The sequence below is a fragment of the Homalodisca vitripennis genome, unplaced genomic scaffold, assembly GCF_021130785.1.
Source record: "Homalodisca vitripennis isolate AUS2020 unplaced genomic scaffold, UT_GWSS_2.1 ScUCBcl_9570;HRSCAF=18102, whole genome shotgun sequence".
Classification (NCBI taxonomy): Eukaryota; Metazoa; Arthropoda; class Insecta; order Hemiptera; family Cicadellidae; genus Homalodisca; species Homalodisca vitripennis.
In genome coordinates, this window is record NW_025785738.1 from 3,007 (window position 1) to 24,918 (window position 21,912).

At 34.6% G+C, this 21,912-nt stretch overlaps 1 protein-coding gene across 1 annotated transcript; it reads right to left on the bottom strand.

Annotated features, from left to right (window-relative positions):
• Positions 1-10,601: 10,601 nt before the first annotated feature.
• LOC124374690 (electron transfer flavoprotein subunit alpha, mitochondrial-like) lies at positions 10,602-20,337 on the bottom strand. The gene is given in 7 exon segments (XM_046832861.1): positions 10,602-11,340; positions 11,756-11,910; positions 13,804-13,828; positions 13,831-14,021; positions 16,508-16,772; positions 19,041-19,188; positions 19,975-20,337. Coding segments are annotated over 7 exon segments (972 nt in total). The 5' UTR covers positions 19,986-20,337; the 3' UTR covers positions 10,602-11,163.
• Positions 20,338-21,912: the final 1,575 nt, after the last annotated feature.

The following is a 21,912-nucleotide window of genomic DNA, read 5'->3' on the forward strand; positions in this document are numbered from 1 at the left end:
AATTCGAATTGAGAGTCGGTCGGTGGGAAACACGCATTTCAACTTATTCCTGTCACAACAAGAAACTTTGCATCCTGTGTCCCAGAGCATACTCTTTGCAGTGTTGGTTATGTTTGCGACGTGTTGTGTGGAAGTCGTGTTTGTTGTGTGTAAGAAGTGTTTGTCGTGATGGCTACTAAGCAAAAATATAAATGTCTTTCTCTTTCGGAAAAGAAAGAAGTGATCGCGGCGGTAGAAAGTGGTAAAGCGAAGTCGGAAGTTGCAAAAACATTTCAAATCCCTGCGAGTACCTTGTCTATCATTCTAAAAAATAAACAAAAATAGTTGAAGTGAGTTCCGTAGCAGGAAGAAAAAGAACGACAAAAGGTGAATATCCTAGATTAGAAGAGTGTTTAGTCACATGGCTTAGACAGTGTAGAGATAAAAATGTTCCTGTTGGAGGTTCGCTTTTAAAAGAAAAGGCAAAGGCATATGCTAAAGAGCTTGGCATCCCCAGCTTTGCAGCAAGCGAAGGCTGGTTGACTAATTTCAAAAAAGTAATGGTATATTTTTTTAAAAAGGTTTGTGGGGAAAGCGCTAGCGTTAGCGACAGTGTATGTTCCGATTGGCGTGCAGAGTTGTCCCGCTTAACAGAAAGTTATGAACTACACAACATTTTTAACACCGACGAGACCGGCTTATTCTTTAAATGCATGCCGGACAAGACATTTACATTTAAAGAAGATAAATGCCACGGAGGGAAACACAGTAAGGAAAGGTTAAATCTTCTGTTGACTGTTAACATGGATGGTTCCGAAAAATTGAAGTCCCTCCTCATCGGGAAAGCAGCAAAACCTAGGTGTTTTAAAGGTATCCAGTCATTTCCCGTAACCTACCGCTCGAACAAAAAGGCGTGGATGACAACGGAGTTGTTTAAACGAGTGGTTAAATTCATTGAACAGCGACATGAAAAAACAAAATCGTGAAATCCTCTTATTACTTGGTAACTGTTCAGTTCATAACAACCCTCCAAATCTCTCGAATGTGAAACTTCACTTTTTTCCACCAAATACAACATCCAAGTTGCAGCCTCTAGACCAAGGCATAATTCAAAACTTCAAAGCATTTTACAGACATGAAATAGTCAAGATTGTACTGGATGGAATTGACAGTAATGAAACTCCAAACATCTTTATTCTCACAGCCATGTTGAAAAAGCGTGGAAAAGTGTGAGTCAAACGACAATATTTAACTGTTTTCGTAAGTCTGAATTCTGTGTTAACACACCCGATGAAGAACTTCAAGTTGTGCAGCCAACACCTTGGGAATCTCACCCTGTAATAGGAGATGTTCCATTTGAAGATTTTGTGCAAGTTGATGACGAAGTTGCAGTATGGGGAACCCTTACTGATGCTGACATCTTGGCCGCTAAAGATGAAGAACAACCTGATGTTGATAACGATGAAGAAGACCAGGTGTTCCCGCCTGTCACACTGAAGGAAGCCAGCACATCCTTAGAAAAGCTGCGCCATTTTTTCTCTCCAGGTAAAAGCATCGCAATAAACTACTGCAGTTAGCCTATCAATTTTTTAAACTGATTTAAAAATGCCATATTCTCCACACTGCAATTTATTCATCATTTTTTTACTGAATTTGATGTCCGAAAGTAGCGTAGACTTTTTTTAACCTTAGGGTCTTAGGGCTGTAAAAATCAGCTGTTTGTTTAGTTTAAAACTTCAATGTAAATACTGTATGTCATAAGTTATAATACAACCAACAAATTACGTAATTTTCGGCATTTGTTACGAAATACGCTGTGACAGTTGTTTTCTTTCTTTTCTTTGCAGACAGAAGTCGGGCCGGAAGTGTTCGACGCACTATTTGTGTTAAACAAGGTCGTCGATGAGGCACGAATCAACAAGAAAAAGCAATCAAAGATAACAGATTTTTTCAATTAATCATTAGAAATTAATGTTCTTTAAGTTTTGTTAGTTTGCCGTATGACATTGTGTGTTTAATAAAAAAACTCCTGGTAATTCGAATAGTTTTCTTTTCCTCTCAATAAATCGAAACTCTCGGTAATTCAAAACTCTTACTAATTCGAATTTTTTTGCATGTCCCGCCAATTTCGAATTATCGAGAGTCGACTGTATTACCTAACTTGGATTAACACTACCAAAATAATTTAACAATTCATTACTATTTATCCCACCCCTCCTCCTCCTCCCCCCACACCAGACATATAAAAGTGGTACCAAAACAAATTTAATTAGGTATATTCTTTTATAATTTTTATAACCAATCTCTTCAATTTACCATTGTAATATGCCAAACAAGATTTCATGCAAGTTAAGTGATGTATGCCTTAACAATTTATAAAAAAACAACTAAAACAAGGTATCTAAGAGAAGGTTGTTTTTACTCGATTGGGGGGTATCCAGCCTTAACTGTATTGCGTTAATCGTTTGTATTGGTTTTATTATTGAATTTAAGTTTAATTTATATTGTTTTTGACATTCATATAAATATTTTCTTTTTTATATTTAGTTTACAATAATGTACATCTGACATTTGCAATACGTGTAATACAAGTCTACGTGTAATATGAGTCTACGACAATAAAAGGATAGAAATTATTATGCTCTCTCTTAAGAGTTTCTCGTTAATTATTCTAACTATGGACTTCATGAATAAACATTTTTTGTACTCTTTATTAAAAAGAACTTTATTGATTTTGGAATATTTTTATGTCTGAATATTTATTTTGATTTATAATGCACTCCAAAATATATAATCAGTATTATTGTACATATTTTAATGCCGAGAGTTAAGGAATTAACAAAAATATATGATCCGAGAGCCCTACAACAGAAAATACAGTATTCTTTGCATAAGCTCAAACTTTATATAATCTGAAGGCTACATTCGATATCTGGCAAATTCTATATGAAACTTGAAATCTCGAATTATGATAAAAAAGCAAACCTAAGTGCAAGCAAGTGCATCGAGTTAGAGTTGGACCTGTGAAGTAAGTATTGATGTTTCATTCTATACCCTACAATATGCAAGAAGCAGTTTGCTTGGAATATTAATAGTCATTTTTTTTCTTTTTTTTGTATTAATAAAAAATAGTAAACAGCTATTCTTGTTACGATAGTAAGTTTTTAGAAACACAGTTTTTCTGAAAGGGTAATGTGGCCTGCAAGAAACCCAGTGAGTCAATGATCCAGTCAGATTGGTTTTTGTGCTCTGCAATCGTAAAGTGAGGTATCGATGCTGTTGTGTTTGTTCGTCAGGGTCAGGACATTGAGTGCTTCTAGGTTTAGTCCCGCCCTTTCCTACTTGACCGACCTACTCAAGGTCACTCTTAGTCATTTTATACCTGGAAATCCTACTTGCAGCTAATAGAACAACTATAGAAAAACTATATTCTCTATTATTAAATTCTACTTCTATATTAATGTTTTAAAACAAAATTTGATATACCTAACTCTATAAGGTTGTCCTGTCTCTTGGTATCTTAGATAACCTGATCTAAATTGTGTTATTATCTCGGAGAACAATATTTAATGACATCTACAAAAATGTCTACACAAGAGGAAATACTGATATGAATACAAAAATCAATACGATATCAATGATGAGGAACTTATGCGGTCTGGTCATAGTTTCAAAACAAGATTTTACCTTGTCTGCAAAAAAGCTTGTATTTCAATCATCTGTAAGGTAATTTATAATTTTTTTTTATTTTCTTTCCATACATAGCTTTTGAAATAAATTTGTCGAATAATAATTACTGAACGAATCCATCTACACATTTAAATTTCAGCAGAAATTATTTAATTGTTAAGAAATGAATAAAAAAGACTTTAAATCTGAAAGTGTTAACTTTAAATTGATATTCCGGAAGCCCACCTTACAATTTGAAATTTTTTAGGTACAAGAGAAAAATAATTCCTAATATTTACAGAATGTTTTATACTATGACAACTAGTAACCAAATTAAATTGAACCAGTAATTAAATTTCTTGCCCTATTTGTGCTTGTACTTAATTGTACATAGATTTGAAATTAAAATATTAAACAGTAAAAGTAAACATTTAATTTTTGTAAACAATTTACCAAAAATAGTCACTTTTTATTACTTTTATGACTTCATATTATTGTACTGATAGTAATGTTTTTTATTCATCCTTGATAAGATATTAGTTCTGAAGATTAGAGTTTAAGATTTATTTAGATTATCTATCTGTTATAAAACTAGAAAAATGTTTTTCGTGAATCATTGAAAAATCCTCTTTTTAACCTTTTTGGTCTTTTGAAAACTGGTTTGAAAAATGAATTTTACATTTTTTTACATGGACTTTGTAATCTGGTCTCCAAAGGGTAAAAATAAACTGACTGTGAATTTAATATACTACATCGTGAGTGTGGCTGTTATAAATTTTTAACAGCAGTTTGTTCAACCAACATTTCTTCAGAAATTAAAAAAATAGAGAATTTTTTTAAAATTAGGCAAAATTATCAACGATGGTATAATATTGTAATATACATATTTGGGGAGTCAGATATTGGAAGTTTTAGGCAGATCAGACTATTATCATTTAATTGGATACAACTACAGCAGTCTGATATACGTCTGTTTGATGGAGACACATTAGATGAATCTGAGAGCTAAGGCCTAAACATCATTTCATCAGTCAAAAGACCTTTATTACAATTTCTTTAAGAAATTACAAAAGTTTTTGAAGTTCTAGTCTTGCATTACATTGTCATTATCTTGATTCAAGTATTCCTTAATTGAGCAAAATGATTGCACCATCAGCCAGTCTTGAAGATGCCATTTTAGTTGGCCTTTGAATCCTTTTAGATTCTGTGGAAGTGACTTGAAGACTTCCCGCCCAATGTATGAGGATTGTCTGCTATATTATGTGGTGTGGTGTGCTGAAAGATGACAATCCGCTGCTTTCGATGTGTTGTAAGAGTTGATATTTACCCCTCTTGTGAGGTCTGTCTGGCCTGTGTAGACAACTACGATGTAAATGTAAATGGCGATATCAGTCATCAGTGATTTAAAGGCCTCTACAACTCTCTATCAGAGTGAGGTTAGCCTTTATCAGGAGAATCAGTATTTTATTGAGGTTCTCCCCATGCAGCTAGGCCTTATCTGATATATGATACCATCACGGCGTGATATGCAGCTTTTGCAGCCTCTTGCCAAGCTATCCACTCAATTCTTTTCACTGCAAACAATTTCAGATCCAAGCTTTTTGCAAATAGTATTAACATGTCCAGTCAAGGATAGATTGGGATCTATTGTTATGCCAAGTAATTTTTGAATGGTTTATTACAATGATGTTGGGAACTTTGGTTAGGATTTGCTCATGTCTTCTGCTGAAATAAGTGATTGGTTTTAGATTGATTAATTGCTAGGTCGTTTTGGAGGCAGTAATGTAAAGTTTTTTTTCAGTTGAATTAGTGATTATTAAGTGTTGTGGCATCTGCGTACAAAACGGGGATGACGTTTCTGTAGTTAATAAAGATATTGAAATCATTTGTAAACAGCACAAATAAGAAAGGACCCAGAACTGAACCTTGGGGCACTCCTCTAGTTACTGGTTGAGAGTGGGGTCTAAAAGTAAATGCTGTTTTATTTTTGATTCCATGGATTTTCAAAATCTGGCTGCAATCTTCAAAATTTGCCAACCATTTCCTCAACCTTCAAGCAACGTTTCTACACATAAGTAGTGAGACCTACGAGCTCGTCTGTGAAGCAATACTAGCTTAAATAAAACTGAAAACGGAAACCTTGCTGATACTAGGCGTTTACAGACCACCACATGCCAATCTAGACATCGCCATTGACACCCTTACAGGTATTATTGACCAGCCTCTACAAAAAAAGCAAATGCGTAATACTAATGGGTGATATAAACATCGACAACCTCCAGGCAAATGACGAGAATAACAAATTGGAAAACTTCTTATCATACTACAATATATCAAGACAAAAGCTCATGCCAACCCGAATAACCCATTTAACCTCAACATCAATAGACTGGATTTGTACGAACATAGAACCCAACAGGATCCATACAACAGTTATAACGACAGCTCTCTTAGACCACAATGCACAACTGGCTGTAGGCCTACTAAGCTTGACTAAAAATAAACAAACAAAAAATAAAAGAAGCAAAGAGAAACTCCAGTGACAATGCCACTGAACTATTCAAATCATTGGTACACAACCAAAACTGGGAAAAAGGTCTTCTTAGCAGAGGATGTCAATCTAGGCCTACAATGTATTTCACTTTACAATGCAAACCTGTCGACAGTGCCTGTACATTCACAAAATCAATACAGAAACGCTATTCAAGAAGACAGTGCTGGGATGGTGAATGTAGCCCAACTGAAAGGTGAATATCTACAAGCCCTGGAAACACAAACTCTGTACAGGACGAGATGAAGATAAAAAAGCCACAGCGACAAAAAAAAAAAGGAATTTACGATCTTAAACTAAAAAACATTGCGAAAGCAGCAAATTATAACCATATAAACACATCAGATAATAAATCAAAAGCACTTTGGCAAGTGATAAATGCTGCAAAGGGAGCTGCAGCTAAGTCAAATAACCAAACTAAACTGAAATTCAATGAAAACACATCATAGAAGACCTAGTAGAAATAGCAAATTCTTTTAACATACACTTTACAATAATAGCAGAAAAGACACTTTAAAATAACTACATTAACCAAAGTAATAATATCAATTACATAGCACCAATAACAAATAGTACATTTCAATTTCAACCAATAGCAGCTAACTAGGTCCAAAAAGTCATAGACAGTTTGAAACCAAAAACCTCCTCAGGCATAGATGACATATCCGCCAAACTAGCATAAAACTGCAAAAAATAACTAACTATGCCACTGACAAACATTGTAACTACATCACTTCAACAAGGAATCTTCCCTGACCAACTAAAAAATCTCCAAAGTTTATCCCAAATACAAGAAAGGACCAGCAACAGAAATTAATAGCTACCGCCCAATCTCCCCTCATATCAACTTTTTTCAAAAATAATTGAAAATATTGTAAAGTACTCCTGCACTACCTCAACCTCAACAAACTAGTTGCACACCAACAGCACGGAGTCCTTTAGGGTAAATCGAAGACCACTCCTTTGATCCAGCTTGTCGAGTACATCCTGGACTGGCTGGAGGAGGGCTGTGCAGTTACTAGTCTATTTCTGGACTTCACCTTTGATTGCCTAAGTCATGACTGTCTAATCAGAAAAATGAAAGCACTGGGCATAACTGGAAAATCTGCAAACTGGTTCTTCAGCTATCTGAGTGGCAAAAATCAACTCGTTGAGCTGCTGGTGATACAACAGAAAGGGCCCACTCTAAACTACTTCCAAGAAAAGCGAGGGGTACCGCAATGCTCAGTCTTGGGACCAATATTATTTTTACTACCAACAAACTACCTGCCAACTCATCTGCAAGAAACCCTGTCAAATAGTAATGTACGCAGATAATACGGTTGTCACACTTTGCAGAAAAATACTACTTGCAGAGTTACTGACTACTAAAACTGAAGTAGCTATCAATTTGATCAAAGAATACTGTGCTCCCAATGACTTAATCCTCAATGATAATAAAACTGCCCAAATAATCTTTAACAATACAAATATAAATGGAAGAATCAATGTACTCGAATATAAAACCACCACCAAGCACCTTGGCATCATAATCAACTGCAGCATCTCATGGAAACCACACATAGACCAGCAGTGCAAGAAGATCAGTGCAAGCGCTTGCCTATACCTTCCTGTTGAACCTACCGCTGGTTACAGCAAAACCAACTATGAATGTCCAAGAGCGACACATCACTAACCGCAAATATCGAGATATTGGGTTACAAAGTGTAGATCGATAGGTCTAGTCTACAGTAAAGGATGATTGTTGAGTTGGTGATACTCCCATGTGTTAAAGGCAGTTGATAACCTAAACATAAGAACATGCTGGCCCTGTTTGCTTTAACTGGATAAGCTGGTACAGAGCTGGCCTCCCCTTCTTCCAAGGTGGCTCTGACACCAGCTCCTCATGGGCCACCCACATGGGCTGATCAGAAACCTCGGAGAGAAAGAGTGGGGATAGATGGGCCCCTCCTGCCCAACTACAGATAGCCTGTGTATTGGAATAGTGGAATGAGGAGTCCCACGCGTTCTCGCTCCATAATCTTCTGGATTTAATTTAGTTTCAGTACCTGGCAAAACCTATTAAAATGTACCTATGTGTTTTCAGCCTATACTCTGATGAACACCTTTTAGTAGTTCGGTACAGTATACATATATTTAAATTACACTTTCTAGCTGAATGCAGGATGCAGCACAATTACGTTTATTTCATTGAACCTTGATTTTACAACAAGGTAATTAATAACAAGCAATTAATCTTGTCTACATACAAATAAACCAATACAACAGAGTATCGAAAGACCCAACAAGACGTAAGAAAATCTAATAACAAAGTAATCTCGTTACATGCAGTGGCGTAGCTAGAAAAAATTCGAGGGTGGATTAAACATCCGAGAGGTTACAGAGCTCTACTCTGAAAATATTTAAATTCGTTTGTTTTAAAAATGTATTCTCAAGCTAATTATACTTTTTTAATTTGCTTGCTCACTCATATTTGATTGTAATCATTTATTCATGTCAAAGTACCTAAGTTAAATAATTGTGATTGATTTGTCATATTTCTATATTTATGTTTTGTTGAACATTTGCTCACAAGTTTCTGGTTTAATCCACTTAGTCTCTAGTTCTTAACACATCTACTGTGATAACTCTTTATTACAGCTTTTGTAGCTTAATTATTTCTGTACTACCAATTAAAGATTCTATATTAAAAGATGTTGCAGTTATGCATATGAATGTGTTGCTTTGTACTATTAATTTTAATAGCTTTCTAATTAAATAAAAAAATATATGTACCGTCGCTTTAAGCCTATATGCAAAGTATGATGAAATTATGACACTTTATAGCAATATTCGTTGTGAATATCTCACATTTTGGAGGTACAAAAAAGTTCAATATTAATATACTTAATTGAATAAACATTAAAGTGGTATAAGTTCTACATAATTTCAATGTTTTTTCAGATATGTTCGGATATAAAACGACTCATTAATTCGTAATAGATCATAGAAATCAGAACTGTTCCGAACTGAGGTTGCTGATCAGCCGCATTTTCGGGGTTTGTCGGAACTGCTCGACTCTGATCAGCCGCATGTTCGGGGTTTGTCGGTACTGCTCGACACTAATCAGCCGTATGTTCGGGGTTTGGCGGAACTGCTTGACTCTCATCGGCCGCATGTTCGGGGTTTGTCGGAACTGCTCGGCGCATATTCGGGGTTTGTTGGTACTGCTCGACTCTAATCAGCCGCATTTCATGATTTGTCGGAACTGCTCGACTCTGATCAGCCGTATGTTCGGGGTTTTGGCAGAACTACTCGACTCTCATCAGCCGCATGTTCGGGGTTTGTCGGTGCTGCTCGACTCTGATCAGCCGTATGTTCGGGGTTTGGCAGAACTACTCGACTCTCATCAGCCGCATGTTCGGGGTTTGTCGGTACTGCTCGACTCTAATCAGCCGCATGTTCAGGGTTTGTCGGTACTGCTCGACTCTAATCAGCCGCATGTTCGGGGTTTGTCGGTACTGCCCCCACTCTTTCTCTCAGGCCGGGGTTTCTGATCAGCCCGTGTGGTGGCCCACGAGGAGCTCGTTGGCTCCTACACCCACCTTACCCATCCTGAATATTCTGTCACTCTGGAAGCAAGTGCAATATTACTTTCAGGAGTTCATCACAGGTTTCTCAGCTTTTTGTCCTAGCAGAACAAAACAAATTTAGGAGAAACTTCTTATTCGATATCTCATTGTATATCAGCTTCTACTGTGCTGACAGCTCTGATTTTAGCCAGATAGGAACTTACACAGTTATACACTCTAATTTCTCAATTATGGGAGATTTATGGTTTTAAAGTTATGACTACAACCCACCAAAATGCTTTCTAAATTTCTTTACATTTGTATCAGTTATTCAGAAAAAAGTGCTCAACAATTGTTTTCCCTGCTTCCTATAAATATTCCAAGTAAATTAAAGAAAACCTCCCAGGCTTTATTAATCATATCTATAAAATCATTCCTTCGCATAATCCTAAAAATAAGAGCATATAAAGAAGTATTTATGGTTTAATATTGTCCTTATGGTATAAAACTAAAGGCTGCTTTACTGTAGCCAACCTTTAACTATATATGCCATAGTCTCTCTAGTTTTTGGACTAATATAAAATTCTTTCTAAGGCTCACGTATTATTAAAGCTTAGTTGATCAAGACTACACATGATATACACACTCACTCTGGACATCATTTATAAAAAAACAAAATAAATTTATTTTATCGTGTTTCTAATGTCACTGGTCTTTATTTTTTTAATAATGAAACAAATAAAAGTTAAAATAATAAAAATTTAAAGTTGAGTTAGATATTCATATAAAATACTATATTAAGGATATTATTAAGGATACCAAGGTTTCGTAGAATTAAAACAACACATAAATATGTAACTATAAAAATATATTATATCAGTTCTTCATTGTATTTAGTTACAGAACAACAAGATTATACACATATTGTACTTATATACATCATTGTTTTATGGTAAATTCCAATGGCTGGTAGACAATGGCGTAGCAGACAAGAGATAATATTGTAAAGTTAGAATAGAAGAAATATTATATAAAATATATTTAAAATTTGTGCTAATACAAAAACACAATACAATACAAATATTTTACATGCTATAGATCTATAATTCACAATCCTGCACAAATTACTTTTACATGGTCATCAAAACCATACAGATTTTCCCTGTCTTCTACTTTTGGCGTTGACTGAGAAATTAAAGCTAGACAGAACACTTTACATGGAGGTTTTTCAGTTAGAGTAAAGCTCACAAGAGTATAATTTCAAATAAACTACGTTCTGACACTGAGTGGAAAAATCACTAAAAACTAAAGACTAAAATACAAAAACAAAAGTATAACAGCACCTTAACACAGGTAAAATGTATAAAAATCTGATACAAGAAGGCCGAAGTAATCTAATTGTTTTCAGCCCAGTTATAACTTCTCGGTAAGTTCAGGGACAGCTTTAAACAAGTCAGCGACAAGCCCATAGTCAGAGACTTGGAAGATCGGAGCCTCAGGGTCCTTGTTGATGGCCACGATAGTCTTCGAGTCCTTCATTCCGGCGAGATGTTGGATAGCTCCTGATATACCGACAGCGATGTACAATTCCTGCAACATTTAACTAATTTATTACAAGAGAACTAAATGACTGAGATTAGTGCCTTAATTCTTCCTCATGGATCTCAATAGATGTGGACCCTACCCCTTAACCTTACCCATCCTGAATATCCTGTCACTCCAGAAGTAGCGCTAAGGTTCTTACAGGACTAAGTGCAATTTATAAGCTTCTTGTCCTAAGAGAACAAAATAAAAAAAAAAACAAAAAACTTATGGAACATAAAAAATATATTTGTTTCACTGTAAAAAAAAATCAGGTTGTTGTGGATCAGTTGCAATGAAAATATTTAACTCAATGCATCAAATATTTAAAGTTTTAACTTGTTATATTAGACTTGTCAAAAAAGAACCAAATGTTATATATTTTATTTTGTAACCACACTGTGGCAATATTTCAAAGTCTCACCGGTGCCACAATCTTGCCGGTCTGTCCGATCTGCAGGTCGTTGGGCACGAAGCCTGCGTCCACTGCTGCGCGAGAGGCTCCCACCGCAGCGTTCTGGAACTTGTCAGCGAGGGTGTACAACAACTTGAAGTTGTCCCCAGACTTCATCCCTCTACCTACAACACAACAGTGAAACTCTCAATATTCGAATTTACTGTTGCTGTCTTGTGCTTGAATTTATTTAAATAAAATAATTTTATGAACTGACTATCTTAGCTTATAGGTTCTGGTTAGACATTTAACTGAGCCCAAATTATCAGGTAAAACACTGAAAGTAAAAATTTCAGTTTTTTTAGGTGCACACCAAAAGAAGTTTAAATTACATTTTTTTATTTTATATATTTATGAAATATTAAAGTTATTTTGCATTGTACAGATATGATAACCCCCTACATTCAATAACCCCCAAACCAAGGTACAATTGCATCTGTTTTTGTTTTCTTCTTCACTTTTAAAAATCTTCTATGTGAATTAGGAATTCACCTGCAACTTATTTAATATATCAGAAAGTAAATAAAACTATTGTTTGAACAAGTATTTTAGTTCTATTATCATTATTACTTATTTTTTACGTAAATTCACAATAGAATGTTGCAGTGCAACTGTAAACATATAGCATGTCATTCTCACTACTGTACCCAATACAAAATTTTGACAAATAAAAATAACAGTGATCATTAAAATAATAAAATACAGTTTTATACTATGAAATCAGGGAAAAATCTGAAATTTTATGACAAGCTTCAATGAGCAATTTTTCAAAAAATTGCTTTCTAAACATTCTGCAATTCTCTTCTAAGTCACATTTGGGGGCAAATTGTTCAATAGATTAATTCCTTTTTAAAATGGTCCAGTTTTTTAAAAGAGTAAAAACTATGAGAAGGATACTGGAACTTGTTTTTGTATCTTGTACAATAATCATGTTAATGGTTGAGTTTTTATAAAACTGGATTTAAAGTTTTTTTACAAATACAGCTAAATCCTAAATATAAAGAGCAGACAGTGTTAAAATTTTGAACTGTTTGAAAAATGGGTTGCATGACTGCCTAAAATTAATGTTGTCAAGAGTGTGAACTGCTCTTTTTTGCAGAATAAAGATTTTGTTGCAACTACTATGTTCCTAAAATATAATACCATAAGATAAAAGCGACTGAAAATATCCATGATAGACAACTGCCTTGGTCATAGGAAAAGTCACAACTCTTGTAATATGCCTAATAGCGAATAAAGCATTATTCAGTCTAGAGTAAAAATCATTAATATGTTAATTCCATTAAACATTATCCTGGATTAATATTCCTCAGAATTTTGTGGAATTAAATAATTTCAATTGTCCATTATTTTCTATTTGATAACATATGTTGTAGTTTGTTTTTTTTCTGTTCCAAAAATATTTTCTAATAAAACTTGAGTAAAAAAAACACCCACTTCTGGCTGGTTTATACCTTCCAGTTGAACCTACCACTGGGCACAGCAAAAACCTATGTGTCCCTTAAATCTGGGCAACCTTATGGATGTCCAGGAGTGGCACATCACTAACCGTAAATGTCGAGATTCTGGGGTACAAGAGTAATTCAATAGGTCTAGTCTATTGCAGGGTATGACTGTTGGAGTTGGTAGGGTTCGTTCCCTAAGTATCAGAGGTTCTTGCTAGCCTCAACAAGGGTATGCCACCTCCTGCCTGCTTTGACTGGTGAGGCTTGTTCAGAGCTGGCCTTCACTTCTTCTGGGGGGACATGACTTTGAGATTAGTGCTCTAATTCTTCCTCATGTATCTCGATAGGAGGTGGCCACTACCCCCTAACCTACCCATCCTGAATACCCTGTCACTTCGGAAGCAGTGCTAAGGTTCTTATAGGACTAAGTGCAATTTACAAGCTTCTTGTCCTAAAAGAACAAAAACAAATGAGCAATAAAACAGTTGAAGCAGAATCGAATTTCCTGGAAGACTATTTTCTACCTTACTGTACTTTGTCTTAAATATTACAGATTCCATGAGCACTACTTACCTCCGCTGATGATGACCTTGGCCGCGCGGTCAGCTCAGGTCGATCACTCTTGGTCAGCTCCTGACCCACAAAGGCTGCCAAAGAGGAGTTATATTCACCAGCCGGTGCAGCTTCGGCCTTGGCACTGCCCCCGGACTCTGCTGCAGGCTCGAAACTGGTTCCTCGCACTGTCAGTATCTTCACTGGATCCTTCGACTTCAGTGTCAGGATCGCATTACCTATCAAGATAAAACTGTTTGCAGTGATCCCGCAAAAATAGCTCACTCTTATGCCAACCTTCTCTTTAATGTATAACTTTTTTAATCGTTATAATCATTGTTAATTGAATTGTTATTGAACTTAATGACAGTTTTAAAATAAATGCCCAAAAGTCTTGGGGTGAAATTTAAAATCTTTAGTAATCTTTAAAGTAAATTACACAGAAACAGTTGTACAGTAAACTACATAGGAACTACCAGTTGTAGTGCGGCAATCTTTACAAGGCAACGCGTTCAAAGTTGGATTTAAATTTCCTATAGAATGCTTGCACTTTGACAATACAGAAACTAGGATTGCTTCAGTATCAGATAACTGTGGGTGCCTAATGAATAATTGTGAAAAGTTCTACAAGCCAGGATCATGCGTGGCAACTTGAAGGATTTAGAGGGAATTGTTAGTTCAGAAAGTACATTCTACCTCAACTTAAGAATGGTCTAAAGTTGATGATGATGTATGACAACAGAACAAAACATACGATTAAAACTGTAATTTATTTAGACAAGGAACAACCCTAATGAATCAGCCTGTAACAGACTTTTTTGAGAAGTTGATCAAATCTATAAAAGGCTAAAATCACAATGTTATATGGAAAATTGGTTTTGCTCTGACCTCCACCGGAAGAACTTGGAGGGGATAACCTGCCTGCTGCTGGTACAATAAAAAAATAAAATAAACCACAGATCCTGAAGAATTCGTGATAAGAAGTTTCAGGACCAAGGACCAAATGCATAATAGCTTCTTGTTTCATAATGATGTCACAGTAATATCATATAAGCTTAAAAATGTAGCACTGATGTCTTCATTGTATGGAGAAAATACAAGCAAAACAGAGATGGGAAAGCAGCTTAGAATAGAATACAATTAATGTTAATGTTTTATATACAGCTTACAGAAACAAGACCTCCAAATGACTGAAATAACAAATTTCTTAGTGCTTCCATCCGATATAACCTTGTAGTTCAAGACATCATAAAATCTCACAATAGAAAGAAACAAGGAAATTCTGTAGTGAATGCTCTTATACAACTTACTGTCTTTTTTGTGGAAAAGAGTTGTGTTTAGGAAACCAAACGAAATTTTGCTTTCCTTGTGCTACAATCTGCAAAAGGTAGATATTAAATTTATTGTATATAAGCCAAGCTAATAACTCAATAAGAACAATTTGCGATGATCTACAGTACTTGGTTTATATGCTACATATGTTCTTGTATATTTTGTTTTCTTCTAATTATAAAACAACATTAAACATTTAAATGATTGTATTAATATTATCCATTTCAAGTACTGTAGTTTTAATTTTATTTGTGTTAAGCCTACATTTTAGCAAATTTGCGTAATTTTTGTATAACCGTTCTATCAGTACACAAATACAAAGTGGTATCAAAATCCATCCAGTGGTATCCCGGACTGTACTCACCATTTTTTTTTGTAATGCAACTGTACAAGCCAACGCACCAGTAGCCTCTGTTGCAATAACTGCTGAGTCATTGTACTGAGTTTCGTTGTTGTGAATCTAGGTTATGTCTACAAGTCATTACATAGCAATTTTTGAGATGACTAATAAATGCAAGAAAAGGGCTTGCATCAAGTTTTTCCTTTCAACTTAAGAAATTACCGATGGACACTTTTGCAATGCTTCAAGAAGGTTTTGAAGAACATTCACTGAGCAGAAAACAGGTTTTTTGAGTGGTACGCTTGTTTCAAGGCTGGCAGTACGTCAATTGAAGATGATCATCGTTCAGGGCGGTCTTCCACAAGCAAACAGATGAAATTGTTGGAAAAATTCGGCACCTCATTCATGAAGACCGTCATCAGATAATAAACCTGTCTTATGCAGTAATGTCGGTATTATGTGTTGAAGACGTACAAAAAAAACGCATTAAGTTCTAAACAGCTTTCCGGAAGTTTTTTTTTACACTTTCCAGTTGTAGAAAACGCTGGGTTCGTTGTATCAACTCAAATGGAGCTTAATTCGAATGGGCTAACAACCAATAATAGCCCAGGTAAGAAAACAAAAATTAGCGGACATAGTCTGGGAACTTTCTGATACCACCTCGTATACCCTATCATTCTAGGGTTAAATAAGTGGTAAGTTAAAACATGAAAAATTTTCCATCCTTAAATACATAACAATTTCACATTACATTTTATAGTTGTTTTATGTGGTACACTTTGAAACATGTTTTTACATAATGGGATTTTGCAAAACAAGTCATCAATTTCTGTTTCCCAATAACCTAATTCTGTACATCAAGTACATTCTACCAGTGAATTGTGTAACTAACATCCCAATTAATAGATGTCCCAGAGTACGCGGAAACCCGTAAAAATACGTATTACATACTATAATTGAGACGACGACGTCAATCACTGTAAAATTACAGAATCTGGACTAAAGTGTGAAAATATGAAGAGGATTAATTGAAAGTCTACTACAACATGTTACCTGCGTAGATCTGCCTCACGAATGTATCCGGTGCTTTAATGCCGATCACGTCGGAGATGGGAGACACATCCAGTTTGGCAGCGACACGAGGAAGCAGGCTCTTGCTGAAGGCTGTGGCCCCGGCAACGATATGAGTGAAGTTAAACTGTTTCTGAGAGGCTAACACCAGGGGAGCCAGAGTCTCCGGCAAGAAGCCATTAAACGCTGCGTTCTCCGCAACCAGGACCTTGGTCAGTCCCGGGATCTTGGCCAACTCCTCAGCTACCTGATTAAAATGGACGTAACTAATCAAAAATTTCATAAGGAGTGAAATATCATTTCATATAACTTTATTTTATCATGTAAAAAGTAGTATACACTCTATACAAGTGTAGAACAAAAACGCAGATCTGGAAAGTTAAATGTTCACAAAATCAAAAACTATTTTTATATTTTCTGGAATTAAAATGTTTTAACCCTTAGCACGCCGTAGACGGAATAATCCGCGATGTTGTTTGGTCTTATAACGCCAAAGATGAAATAATCCGCCGATTGATAAAAATATATTTTATTACTGTTTTTGAAGTTTATAAGCTCAATACATAAGCCACAATACTAAGTAATGTACTGGCTTGACCAAATAATCCAGTTGCAGCTATCAGCTGGCCGCAGTAGGTAAACAATAAATTGTTTTGTTGCTGGCAGCTGTTCTTCCACTCCCGCCTGAACGCCAATGACGATACTATCCGCCATTATCAACTGTCAGTGGAGCACGCATTTTGCCTTTGGGAAGTGTTCTTGCGTTGTCATTCCTTATACAAACAGTTGTAAAAAGTTATTGTTACCATGTTTTAGGTGTTATAATAAAGTTTTTATTGTTTCTTTTCTGGTGTGTAATTATGGCTTCATCCCGATTTTTGTTTTGAAGTTTACCGTACAACTGCCTAAATCTTTATTATCAGAACTTATAAAACTAATCAAGATCAGCATATTACACTTTATTTGTTTTCTTATCCTTGTACATAGTTTTCATATTTTTCATCACATGCATTTGATTACTCTGTAACCTGAATTTGATTTTGATTGAAATATTCCATGCAAGTATTACATTATTGTAAAATTTATTTTTTTGTGTGACTATTAGTCATTAGGAATGAATCAAAAAATTAGCTTTAAATGAGCGTAATTTAAAAAAATACTAAATTTATATCGGCGTCCAAAGGGTTAATGTTTTACTGTACGAATGAATGAACGAAAGAACGTTTATCGTCAAATTCAAAACAACTTTTATTCATATAATTTGTACAATTACATTTAAAATTATACAAATAAAGAATAATGTTTTTACCAGTTTAATAGTTTTTACCAGTAAACTATTAAATTTAGAGTCATCTGCATATAAACATAGCTTGCTCTGATCACTTGTCAAAACATTTGTTAAACCCAACAAATAAATCAGGAAAAGCATAGGTCCTAAGATGGAACACTGTGGTACACGTGGCGTGTTATTTGTAAAGAAAATTTTCCATGTGTGATTAAATTTGTTGAAGTCACTAACGGCAAGTCAACGTATTGTGGTCTTTTTGAAATATAAGAAGCCAGCCAATGTATTACCAATTTTGAAGCCAATTTTGAAATATAAGAAGCCAGTCATATTACAAGATTCAGCTATGCTGGTAATACATAATGACATAGCCAAAAATAGAACAATAATAAATCATGTTACTGCTACCTGATAAGCACATCCAGTAAAAAGTAAAAAAACTTGATTTTGATTCTTAAAACTCTGGGCTGAACTTTGACTTGGAAAAAGATTGGCCTATACAAGAGAAATTGGTGTATGTGCTCCACTCTATTGGATTATGACTTGGTAAGATCACATTGCAGCGGAAACAGATTTTTTCAAGGAGTGTTTAGAAATGGAAGAGGAGTTATGAAATATACAAAACTGAAGCTACGGAGAGACACTAATGCATATTAACTCTATTGTTTTTTACTATTTTGTTTTCTAATGCCACATTTCAGAATTAATACTTTGAAACAGTAAATTAAAGAACTGATACACTGTTTGAAACATTTATTTTTTTTTTTAATGCGCAGTCCAGGATTGGTTTCTTTTTTTACTAAGAATGCTCTAAAAATAGTAGTGATATGCTATTAAATTTAGAATATTGTAATTGAAACAACAGGTGTAAAATTTCCTCACACTTTCAGCCTAACTAAAACTTTGTGTTTGATGAAAGTCTATAGCGTTACAGAAAAGATGGCTAAGTTTCAAACAGTGCATCCCATTCAAGTGAAAGTACTTTAGTATAACGCTCTCTGTTTTATGTGATAGTGCAAGTGGAATTTTTGTGGCAAAGACTGTTCAAACCCTCCATGAAACCTTATCTAGGCTTAGCACTGCATATCTAAGGTATTATGACTAAACATATCACAAATGCAAACTTTTAGACTTTAACTTCATTTAAGTGAAGGCTTCAATTGTCCCATCAATTTGAAATTATCCAATAAATATTTGTAGGTGACAAAAATACAAGGTTTCATTAATTACCTGTGAACATTTTGTTCCAGCAACAAGTACTGATAGTTCCCCACCGAGCTTGCTGGCTGCTGTGAACGGCATGTCTTGTTAATCGGTGCTCAGTTTGTCATTATTGTGTTCCGCTATCACCAAGGTGCTTTGGAGATCTTGACGAGATCTGGATACAAATTTTAAAAGTTACAAATGTTGAACATTTATTTCTTTCTTAATTCCCTACAGATGAATGATTAATTTAAGACAGTGTTTTGATAGAGGGGTTCTGAACAGTGAATGCTGCCAAAGTAGATGAGATTGAAGTTTGTGTTTGGTTGGGATTGAATTTTTCAACCCCAGTAGGACTAACATTTTCAACACATCAAGTTAAGCGCACTCTCTTTGCTTAGTGTTGTTAAAATTTTTAACAATTAACACATTGGTAACATGAAAGATTACAATAATATAAACTGATGATAATGATGAATTGGTGAATGTACTTTTACTGAAAATTGAATATTAAGCATTTTCAAATAGCCTAATCAATATGGTCAAAGATCAATAGCAAGTTAAATAGTATTGCACATTAAGCACAAGTGCAACACCCTCGAATATCCATAATAATTGTCCTTTATAGAAAAATGCCCACTAAAAGAATGTCTGTCGGATTACGCCTCTCAAATTTTAGGTTTAGGGGAAGGCCCATTACTTTTTTTAATACTACCCCTAGTTTTCCCATTCTGAAACCAATTTTGTAAAATTGAAAAGCTTCAATGGTAGTCTATAATAGCAAAACCGCTATCTTTTCTGAAGAAACATGCCTATAACTTTATAAATTACAGAGCTATCTGTAGGATTAACCTTCAATCACAATTACTGATAGGTTAAATTATATGAAATAGGCTAGGTTAAACAGTCAAATCATTACATAAAACTATTTTTAATTACAATTTCAATAGAAAAATCTTACCTTAAGACCATGAGAAAGGCTGCTGTGCAGAATTTTTGAAGAAAACATGCCTCTTGTGTTTAAATAAATAAAATAAATTGCACACTTACTGACCTACTGTGTCTGTTACAGTCAAATTGATTAGAACAAGAACTTAATTTAATCTAAATAGCTAATTTGAATGTAACAGTTTTCTAATTAATGGAAATTTGAGTTTTGTCACCAATACCAGTCAACTCAACGCGCAAGCCAGTTAGTAAAAACAAAAAAAACCTTTGAACTTTAACTTTCGAACCTAAATCTGACTTTACTTTTGTATTTATGATAAACAAAATCAATCCCTTGTTAGAAGTGTAAAAAAACTTTTTTTTTCTTGTTTGTACCTTTAGTTTCGCAATGATTGGTTCGTCACAATCTGTAAGTGAATATAATACAGTACTACTCCTATCATCACACTCAAGGCTGTTGGAATAAGGCCTTTACGTTTGCGTAGTTTAGATTAACCAGCAATAAGTATTATTATTAAAGTCAATTTCAACTTCTTATTTTTCTTGGTTTAATCATGTAATATATATGTTGAAAGTGCAGGATATATTGTGCATAATTTTCTACTATACCGACAAAATATAATCTATAACTTTATCTCTACTACCAAATATTGCTATTTAAAATAGTACATATCAATTTAACTAACTTTACGAAAACTAAAAGAGTCTTAAAATTTGGGACAGAGCTCGGAAACTTAATAACAATGCAATTATATTCAATTTTCGGTTTTGCATAGTAAACTGCACATCCCTGGATAGTATTGCTCTTATTTACAGAAAATCAATCAATTTGTGTCATTGAATAATGCAGTTTTTATTTATTTAGGTGGTTTTGCAGAAGCAAGTCAACTCTACGTCGTTTTATGGCTAGTCAAGGGTAACAAAACGTAACATCAGCGTCTTAGCTATTGCTTGCTATGCCGGCTTCGATGTTCACAGGTTTTTATTGTCAAAAGTACGTGATTGGACCTCCACGGGATTTGAACCCATGATCTCACGGTTAGAGAGCCGGGACTATAACCATTAGTGTACGGAGGAGGACTAAAACAATCAGACCCTGAGTCACGAGAAGATATTGCTTCTAGTGTAAAGCATTAAACATGATCAAATGAATTATAACAATAATAATAAGAAATACCCAAAGTTTTAAATCCGTTTACTAAAATTTAGGGTAAATCGTTATAAGATTATATAAATGGATTATAGCTGCAAGAATAATTATTACAGTACCGGCTAACTATGCCTAACGAGACAGAATAAACTGAAATGCCACGAAATTTCTAGGCAAACGAACCTAATATGAATGCAATATCTAATCTCTGGAAAGTCAAATTTAAAGTAAAAGATAGGCTTATTGGCTGATCTTTAGTGGAGTGTATCACTCGTGGGGCTGGAAATGGTACTTTCTGTCTAACTGCATGTCTATCTGCCTGTCTGCCCGCACGGTATATCGATAACTTACCTATTGAAATTTTACATGAAGCATCATTTATACATGAGTAACAATACGCTCGATTGTGGTGCATGTTATTCTATAGGAGTAAGCGGAGCGTTAGCGAATATTTTAAAATTGGTTTTATGAGTAACGACAATATTGTGAAGCAAAGACTTCTTACATTGCAAAAATATGACAAAAGTAATAAACTATGAGTTATCATAAGAAGTAACTATAACTAAACTGCAAACAATAAACAAGTAATTATATCATGATAATACAGGCTAAGAAACAACAGAAAACAACACAATGATAAAAAGGAAGCTTAGAAAGAGAAAATAAGCAAGATAACAGAGTATTCTTTGCTTTTTAGTTTTTGTTTAAGATAATATTTATACATCATTATCATTCTTGATGTCTTAAGTTCTAGGAAATTTAAGAATAATGAACTGTCAAGGAGATGGATTGATATTTTTT